The 10,000-nt window shown below is 37.8% G+C and overlaps 1 protein-coding gene across 2 annotated transcripts in view; it reads left to right on the plus strand.

Moving 5' to 3' along the window:
• LOC138008194 (uncharacterized) overlaps positions 1–10,000 on the plus strand; it is a 148,655-nt gene that overhangs the window by 19,901 nt on the left and 118,754 nt on the right. Inside the window, exons 3-6 of one of the 2 annotated variants that reach the window (XM_068855437.1) lie at positions 3,431–3,491; positions 8,246–8,287; positions 9,351–9,401; positions 9,832–9,888. In XM_068855437.1, coding sequence (XP_068711538.1) covers positions 3,443–3,491; positions 8,246–8,287; positions 9,351–9,401; positions 9,832–9,888 — 199 coding nt within the window. In that variant the 5' untranslated portion in view covers positions 3,431–3,442. The remainder of the gene's footprint in view (positions 1–3,430; positions 3,492–8,245; positions 8,288–9,350; positions 9,402–9,831; positions 9,889–10,000) is intronic. The other variant, XM_068855438.1, reaches the window with a different exon arrangement.

Below are 10,000 nucleotides of genomic sequence, written 5' to 3' on the forward strand. Positions count from 1 at the left end.
GGTTTATTGGGCGGCGCCAGGAGGTCCAAATATGTCAATCACAGCTTACCGGCATTGTGCTTAACTTTACTTGAAGTATTTGCATTATTTGTGTCTAATGCGTTCAGTAAGAATTATAATGACTTGACTTTTAAGTCTACTTACGATCTAGTGTAAAGACTACCATTACCAGAAACAAACCCTTAATATTTTCACACCTCTTTAATTTAAGTAATTTAGTTACCTTGATAATCTAAACATCGTTCAGCAATTTTGACATCGCTGATTTATAATTCAAATATAATGATTTGCGTATGAATAGCTTCGTTCTTCAAACGATGCCGGATATTCTGAAGTGCCTTACCAGCACCTGGTCGCCAATGATGTTGAACATCGTAACAACGACAAGGTCTCCTCTCCAACACCAGGTTTTCGCCTCAAAATCTGAACGTTTCAAGCCATAATCTCGAGCGCGACTATAAAGAAAACTGAATTTATCACATCGAGAGAACTGACACTTGTCCTCGCGTTTTCATGTTGTTAATTATAATTTATGTTAATTTGCCGCTCTACTCGGGGGCTTTTAAAAGCCAATGAAAGAAATCATTCAAACAAACACAGCTACAAATATTGGCTTCTTTTACAAGCGTAGCAGTCAGACCAAGACCTGAATCAAGAAATTTAAAGTATGGATTCCTAGTCCAGCGCGCTGATCTATCGGGGTTTTGCATAAAATCTGGAATCCGGAATCCGGAATCCGGAATGAGAACTTCAACCAAAGGCTTACACACTAATTTGCGAAACGAAATACAGTAAGAATCCAAAACATTCATTAAAGCTAACCTTAGGCCTAATGAGGCCTGAACAAAAGTCTTTAGGCCTAATGTTAGCATTGGTAAAAGGTCTGTTTAGGCCTAAACTAGGCCTATGGTTAGCATTAATGAATGTTTAGGATTCTTTCTGCATTACGTTTCGTTTCGCAAATTATTGTAAGCCTTTCTTTGTAGTTCTGATATTGGATTCCGGATTCCTGGTTTTAGGCAAACCCTCTATCGGTACTCTGTACTCTCTTGGAACTGAAGCTATGATGCAGTATATATGATGTAGCACTAGAATATCACAGGCGAAGCAATATGACTTGGAGCTAAGTAATGTAATTGCCTGTCTTTTACCTAGTTAATATATCTTCTAGTCATTTCGCAGACGAAAATGAAAATATCTGATCCCGCGTTTTTCAAAAAGAACTGAACATGTTGGCTCAGGCTAAGAGCGCTAACGACTGACTTAGAAACCTTTTCCTCTGAGATCACTCAGCTTAACAACTTGGCACAAATGCTCCAGGCCCATACATTCATACATACTGTACATACTTTACTATCTAAACAGTTCATGTACATTTAAGCACACCGGCGGGTCGCAAAGGCTAAGCTAGGGGCCCTTTTATATGAGGAGAGGCAGTCCGTTTAAACGGGTTAGCCTGCTTTACCGAGATCTCTAGTAGTGCTTCTTTTCCTTTGTGAAATTTCGATTTCTTTAAATGAGAAGATAGGTAGACCCGTTTGCCGCGCTCTCGGTAAGCCAGGCTGAAAAATTCTCATGTAACTCTCCAGCCCGGTTTCCCGTGCTGAGAGACGTTTGTGTGATCTTATGAATGTAGTCAAAACCAAAATCTCCCGCAAGTTTCATCAACAGCCCTAAAACCGTCAAAGGAAAGGCTTTTCGATGAGAAACAGAGACGATCCAGTGCTTGTTAAAATACAAGACAAGTATGGTTTATACGGGTCTCGATTTCGACGGTGACAGAGCGATTTAGTACAAGGAAGTTAAAGATGGCGCCATGTTTACTTACAATCGCCATTTTCAATTTAGCGCCAAAATAGTCACATGGCGAATTCCGACCCTGAGGGCCTGATTTTTTTTTTAATTATATAAACGCAATTCAAAAATCAGCCCACCTACCGGGCCAGCCCGCTAAAACGGGCTGGTTCACCTCCATATAAACAGGCCCTAGGCCGGTATGCTTTTGATAAGATGGTTACAAGTCGTTGATTTATTTATTTTGTTTATATATGTTATTTTAATATGTAAGCTTAAAATAACACTAATTATCCTATAAATAGTACACATTAACCAATCAGAGCTATAAAGCATTCCCTAGGAATGCAGAGCCCGGTATTTCATAAAACGTACTGCCCAATCGGATGGCTCGAATTTTTAATTTAGCCAATTAAATTCAAAATTTCTTGATTATTTAACTAACTGGGAAACGATCGGGAAAGAGCCAGCGCGTTTGCACGTTTGTCGAGAAAATGGCTGCCGGTAAGCGTAATTTTTGGTTGAATGTGTAATATAATAAATGGAATACGCACGCATAATTCACTTGAAATATATGTTATTTTGTATACAACTCACTTAAAGGCACGTTGTATACAAATAACATTAATTTCTTGTGAAATATTCACTCGTATTCCATAGAAGCCGTAAAATAACCAATAAGTATTTATTATAATACATGTAATTACTAATACTAACACGCCAACATCCCCCGAGCTAAAGCATTAGATTTTTCCAGGGGAGGAATGTGATCCTTGCCTACTTTCTGTGTAGAAATAAATTAACCGAAGTGTCAGATTTATCTTTTTTTTTTCTTTTGATGCCCAAGTCGCTCGTGACCTTGGAATGGATAATTTTTCTGAGAAGATTTGTCCCATCGCGAACTCCAAAATAAAGTTGCAAACGTCAAGTCACAAAATGAGTGTGGGATTTGTCTTCCGGAAAATGGACATTGTAATTGACGGTGCCACCTTAGTTCACAGGTTGCAAACAGCTGCCATCTTCGTTCCGTCACTGACCAGCTGTAAATGCTGTGCAACAACAATAATAATAATAATAATAATGGTAATATACTTAATGATTTATATAGCGCTATGACAAAAAATGCTCATAGCGGTTTACAATAAGTAATGTTAACAAAAAGTTAATTAACAATGCAGCAATATGTAAACTGATTAACACAGTTGTTACACCATTACCTTAAAAAATACATAAACTAGAAATAATATTACTTACAATAAATATCAATACGTAATATCCGATATATATTAGTCTACCAATTTTATAAGCTAAGAAACGCTTGCTTAAAAAGATAACTTTTTGATCTTTTTTTATAAGTATTAACATTCGGTGCCATTCCACAGTTTAGGACCCGCAACACGAAAGGCCCCGTGTCCATAAGTCACAGTGCTTTATCCTGGGATACGCAGCGGTTCTTGTCAACAAGATCTTAACTCCCGAGCGTAAAAACGTTGATTTCAAATCTCAGAGAGAACAGGGAGAATTATTACACCAAGTCAGAACAGGGAGAAAGACCATTGAGTGTCAAAGGGTGGGATTCAAGCCAAAGCTAAGACGAGCAAATTCAGTAATGACGCTTTGTTTATTTTTTTTGAAGACTGAATGTAAGATGGAGAAAAGAAGAACTGTCAGCCTGAGCTGGCTTGTCCTTGCTTTCTGTAAGTACTTTTAACTGATACAAGTGTGCTGATTGCTTTCTTTAATGAAAAATATCATTCGAAAGCAATTCACCCTTTTAAAGAATCTTAACTTGGTACGTATTTTTTCTTTTAAAACTCTAAAACTTTAATAATACCCCCAATTGAAAAGGACAAAATAGATCGGACCGGAAATAGCTTTGGTAATTACCTTATGATCATTGGTGTCTCATTGCACCATAAGCGCCAACTAGAAAGAAGGACTACCTTTAAATTTCACTTTCAATCGAAACTTTTACGAAATTCTCAATTCTGATTGGTTATCAACAGCCCTGATTTGTAACAGTAATTGGACTGAGTGGAGTGCAGTTCAGGGAGTAATTGTGTGAGTGGTTTGAGCGCTTATTTGTAATTGGCACGCGATAAAGTGGGTGTCCAATTATAGGTATCCAATTTGATGTTAGATTCCTGTAATTGGACACCTACGCCATTCACGCGTCAATCACGTGCATTTGGATGGGGTCTTTCTTGCTGTTTTGTAAATAGTTACGATTATCATAACAATTATCTCAAATTTCATTGGTGCATTAACTACTTTGTTTTTCTCTAATTATTGTGTAGGGTTAAAATCAGACAGTTGTCCGTAATCGGATACCTGAAATCGGACAGTTACATCAGCCATTTATATTAAGTGCACTCAGCTTAATTCACCAATCACAGAATTTATCACAATAACCATAGCAACCAGCACTTACCCTACCAAACTGGGGATTTTCCAAAATGGACAAGTTTGTAAAAGTAGACAGTGAAAAAGCAATGCATTAATTTTGTTTTCTAGGAAATTGTAATGGTTATGATTAATTGGTAACAGGACTTCGTGTCGTGCCAATTTGGTCTGTAATCATACTCGTGATTAAACAAATCAGACTCCCGCTACGCGGTCGTCCAATTTTTTTAACTTGTATGATTACAGACCAAATTGGACTCAACTGAGTCCTATTACCATTATTAATCATAACCATAACAAACAGCAACTCGGACTGTTGCACGCGTCATCAAGCGCGCTATTATATTTGTACTTGAATCTAAAAAGCAATCTTTCTCCGGGGCCCGGTTGTTTAATGATTAACGCTAATCTCGGATTTAAAATTAACCAAGGAGTTTATTTCTCTACTCCCAAATGCTGTTCAACGCTGATATTAGGCTAAACTTTACATTGGAAGAAGTCAATCTTAAAAACCAAAAATAAGCAAAAGAAACTTTCACCAAAAAGTTGAAAACCTGAAACAAAAGTTTACGCTAATCCTGAATTAGGTTAATCGGCTTTCAAACAACCGGGCCCAGAGCAAAAAACTAAGAAGAAAGAAAAGCTGGAAAAGAACTAAGAGAAGAGAAAACTATAGAAATTTGTCACCGTCATCTTCTCGTATTTTGTGATAGTTACGATTAATTGATAATCGAAATTACTCATCCAAATGCTCGCTGAATTGTACTCCACCAAGAAAGGATGAGATAAGAGAATGAATCCCCCATACATAGGCCTTTTCTAATGATAATTTTTTAAAATTTAATTTTGGTCGTGCAGCTATTTTTAGAGCGGCGCCTGATTGGCAAGTTGTAATGACGTCATGAAATTTTAAATATTCGCGGCATTGGGAACGAGAACTTAAAGTGGGGCATGGAGATACGTTCTCTTACCACATCCTCTCTTGACTCCTCTCGGTCCTATTACCATTATTAATATAAAAATTCCCCTGTGTAGACAGCCGTGCATGGCAGGAATAGACATCCTTAAAAAGTTTGAAATAAGTTAAGGATATTTACTGATGTGATATTTATATTTTTAACAACACGGATCAACGTTACACATTTTTGTAATATGATAAATTATTCGCTTTTGTGACGTGTCTTTCAGTTACAGAAATTTTGATCGCGTGTACGGCAAACTTGAAGCCTGGTTCACACGTACGAGGAAAATGCAAACGCAAAACGAAGCTCATACGTGCAATGCAAACGCAAGGGAAGTAAGACACGCAGGCGCAGGTCAAGTCTACTTTCCAAGATGGTGGACGAAAATGAACCTGTGTGTTTTGTCACCTTGCGTTTGCGTTTTCCCAATTCACACGAAACTGAGCTTAAAAAGCATTATGAAACTCCAGATATTTACCTACGCAGCTATTTTAGCGAGGCACCTGATTTGTCAGTTGTAATGACGCAATGGAATATTAAATGTGCGCGGCATTGGGAACTAGAGCTTAAAATAGATTTTGAAAAACTATGATGGGGCATGGGGAACCATTCTCTTACCCCATCCTCTCTTGACTCCACTCAGTCCTGTTACTATCATTAATAAGAAAACTTCCCTGTGTAGACAGCCGTACGTGTCACTCAACTCAATTCGATTCAATGCAACTTTATTAATGGTAAAGCAATAATTCACACAAACACAGTAACCACATTTCGCATTTAGTTTGAAATAAGTGTAGGATATTTACCGTTTGTAGAATTACGTAGATTGTTCTTTGCGCTGATTGATTGCAATTTTCTCTTTGGATTTTAATAACACTTGTTAAGATCTACATCTCCTGCATAATCATATACCGGGGCAAAAATACCTTTGAATTAGTAGGCACCGTCCCTAAAATACAAAGCAGTCTATGGCGTTCTTTTCCAAATTGAAGCTTAATTATCTCTGAAAAATGCGTGGTTACCCCCAATTTTCTTTTTGGATACCAAGATCACTTGCTAATTTCTGCTTTCTCGGCATAGTTTTAAACCGCGCAAAAACATCCCTGCATGAATAAGTACCACCCATAGGAAATCCGAGTGTCTCAAGATGCGCGGAACGTATGCGCAGTAACAATAGTGCGGCTATGACAGGGTAAATTCCGACGAGCGATATGCCCCAAAAAGTAGCGACAGCACAAAAAATGAAAGTCTGACAAAAGACATCCTTTCCCAGCAAAATTCCGACAGTGACGTCAAGGCCGAGAGTGAGCCGATTAAGCCCCGACACCAGTGATTTTAAAATTCAGACAAGCGACATGGAATCTCCCCCTTCCCCCCCCCCCCCCCCCTCCTGTCAGGACCTCAATAATAGGCACTGTCCTTAAACAATTTACGCCTCCTTTGTCAGTCTTTTAATCGTATGATGACAGACCTATAAATAAACATGAAAAAATTACTCGATCCTGATTGACTGAGACCAGTGTGCTCAAATTACACATCGAAATTCTGGATTATGATTGGCTAATAACCAATAACGTTTGATCAGAACCAATCAAATCTTCTGTTTTCAAATCAAGTGCGCGCCCTGGATGGCGCAAATTATGGCTTAGTTTTTTCCCTGATTGCGTGATACGCGTGCGACTACAAGTTTCGGTCGTCTTTGAAAAAAATTTACAAGTGCTCATTTATTCCAAATTGCACGAGAAAAATCTCGCGATTACCTTTAAGATGTAGGCCATTTCCGAATTCCTGACTGCTTCCTCTTCAAAGCGAGTCTAATTGCAAAGTTTTACTTATAAAAAGTAGAAGTAATTACCGTAAAAAAAAACTTCGCACCTAGACTCGCTTTGAAGAGGACGCAGTCATGAACTCGGAAATGGCCTATTGGACTCCACTCAGTCCTATTACTATTATTAAAACAATTATTCACCTCAGGATCGGTGAATAATTGCTAAATGTGATGCTATTTTAACAGCACAGATCAACGTTATCCAATTTTTTTAAAATGTGATATTTTTTTTTTGCTTTTGTGGCGATCTTTACATTACAGACATTTAGAATCGCGTGTAAGGCAAACTTTAAGTTGAAATTTGCCTTTTGCCACCACTTATTTATCTCTCTGTTACCATTTTTTTTAATCTTGGAAATCGCATATCTAGGGTTCTAATGGACAATTTGTAAATTCTCGCGGCTGGACTGGATCTAGCATGAAATATCGGCTAATGCGGGCAAATGCAAATTTATTTGCCGCATTAGCCTCCATTTCACGCTAGATCCAGTCCAGCTGTGAGAATTCAAAAATAGTCTATTGACTTAGTAAATTGGCTCGCCTATGCGCCCGCACACCGTACAGTGCCGCTTAGAGTTGCCAAGCTGAAAACGTTGTGGCGGAAGGCGAAATTTCCGAGTATCCAATTCTTTTAAATTTATTAAAGAAACACAATTATTCCGCCAGGACGTCTTGGAAATAAGATTGGTCGTGGGTCGTGGCTTACAGCGCAAAGCGCCTTGCTGGCAATGTACCATCTCATATTCAACACATGCGCGTGGAAAATTGTTTATTACCTTTCCGTGTGGTTTCATCTGCTCCATAAAAGTAAACATTGTCTCTTTTAGTTAGGGATTCAATTTTTGTTTCTGTCAGTTTCTTTTGGCATTAATTGTAATAAGTGTATATTGTCGACCATGACAGGGGCGCAGCTTAGATTTTTCAAAAAAGGGAAGGGGGGGGGGGGGGGGTGGGCCATAATCCCACATCCAGGGTATTTAGCGGTTTGTCATGTCGACACCCACGCTGTTTTTAGTGAAAGTGACAATTTTTTGGATGAGCAGGAGGGACAAGCCTACAAAATAGCTGAATGAATAGATTATTATGTTGGCTTACTCTCGGCCTTGACGTCACTGTCGAAATTTCATTTTATGTGCTGTCGCTACTTTTTGGGCCATGTCGCTTGTCGGAATTTACCCTGTCAGGGCCGCACTGAGTCGAGTCAAGAGGAAAAGAATATCTAAGGTTTATTAGTACATTAATTATCCTTTTTTTTCAGTCGTGATAGTTGCCAAAACACAGACTTCACAGTCTTTATCATGTAAGTAGAATTTTAGCTCAATATGGCACAATTGCCGCAACAGAGAATTAGAACCGTTTCTTAAAGTGGTGCTATGATCAAAAAGTCAAATCTTTATTTTCTTTGTATGCAAGAGTATTTTAACTGAACACTAAGTGACCCAAGTTTTGAGCCTTAATTTCAAAAAGACACTTGTTTATTTTAACTGGAATTTCCTATTTAATGGTCCGCCATTACTAACTTTAAAATCTCAAGAGAACTGGATCGAGGAGAAAATGACGTCAAAGACTCACTAGTTTAAGAATGCAATGCGTTTGTACGCGACTGAATTAATATGCAGACCAGGGGTTTCGGTTTTTCGGATTTTTAAACTCGTGTTTTGCATACACAATAAACAGCGTTTACACGCTGAAATGTTAAGCTATTGAGCGGATGACGTCACTTTTCCCTAGATCCAACCCTATGAGGTCCAGTCGGTCAGTTTTGAACGTGATGTCGGACCATGAAATCCGAAACTCATACTCAAAATAAACAGCATAAAGGTTTCCCATGCATGCCGGTCATTTTTAGCCTAAGGAACCTCAGTAAAAAAATCGTTACTCTTTTTTGGGCTAGTTTTGAAATTTGCTCCTATCACCAAATACAAACAAAATTCAGACAAATTTTCACTAAATCTGAACTAAATCCGATCTCTCGCTTCGCTTGCATTAAGATATCTTGAGTCAAGAAATTATCTTGCATGAGTTAAAATTTGTGTGAACAAAAATTGAAGTGAATTAAGTGAATTAACGTGACTGATGTCATAATTTAGTAAAGTACGGTCGTCCGGGCGAGTGTAGTCCTGAGAAGGACTGTTTGAGATGACATTGACTGACGTTCAAACCATTTACGATGTGACTGATATAATAAGAAAAATCTCCATATATAAACGATAATAGTGCTTCACAAAGATATTTTCGGACTTTTTTTTTTTATTCATGACTACAAACTGATTGTTTAAAGTAGTGCATAATCGAGCTGATTGATTGATAAATTATGATTGCGCTTATGCATTTCTTTCTTGTTTTTTTTTTTTTAACACCAGCGATGTCTTCATCATCTGAGACTCCAAGAACTTTAGGATCTTCATCCTCATGTAAGTAAAAACTAGTAAACGATAGGTAGATAGACTGTAAAAAGACTGTAAACCTATAGCGCCTCTCATGAAACAAATTGCAGTCAACAATGCAACTGAACTGCCTCAATACAGAAAAATAAATTTAGAAAACATTTTAAGATTATCATGTGAAGTTACAAAGTAAAGTAGATTCCTTTAATCATTTTTCTGGTAAAGCTTCAGTTTGCAGTGATTTTTAGTAAGAAAATTCTCGAAGCGATCTGTTTTAAAAACAAACTATATCAACAGAAAGGTCTCCCGTTTCTGTTTTTTTGCTGTGAGGATGATCCATTTGTTAAAAGACTAGCACCTGGGGTCGTTATCGTCTACGTACTTTTTAGAAAACGGGAAGCAGTGTCTTATCGTGTTTAAAACTTGCATGATTTTCTTTGTTGATTCCTTCTTCCAGCATCAGCGATGTCTTTATCATCCGTGACTCTAAGAACTTTAGCTTCTTCCTCTTCGTGTAAGTAATTAAAAGCTAGTACACGATAGGTAGATAGACTATAAACCTCTTATGAAACAACTATTGCAGTCGACATTACAACTGAACTGATTCCTAAAAAATAAACGTAATA

Source organism: Montipora foliosa, chromosome 6 (genome assembly GCF_036669935.1).
Source record: "Montipora foliosa isolate CH-2021 chromosome 6, ASM3666993v2, whole genome shotgun sequence".
NCBI lineage: Eukaryota > Metazoa > Cnidaria > Anthozoa > Scleractinia > Acroporidae > Montipora > Montipora foliosa.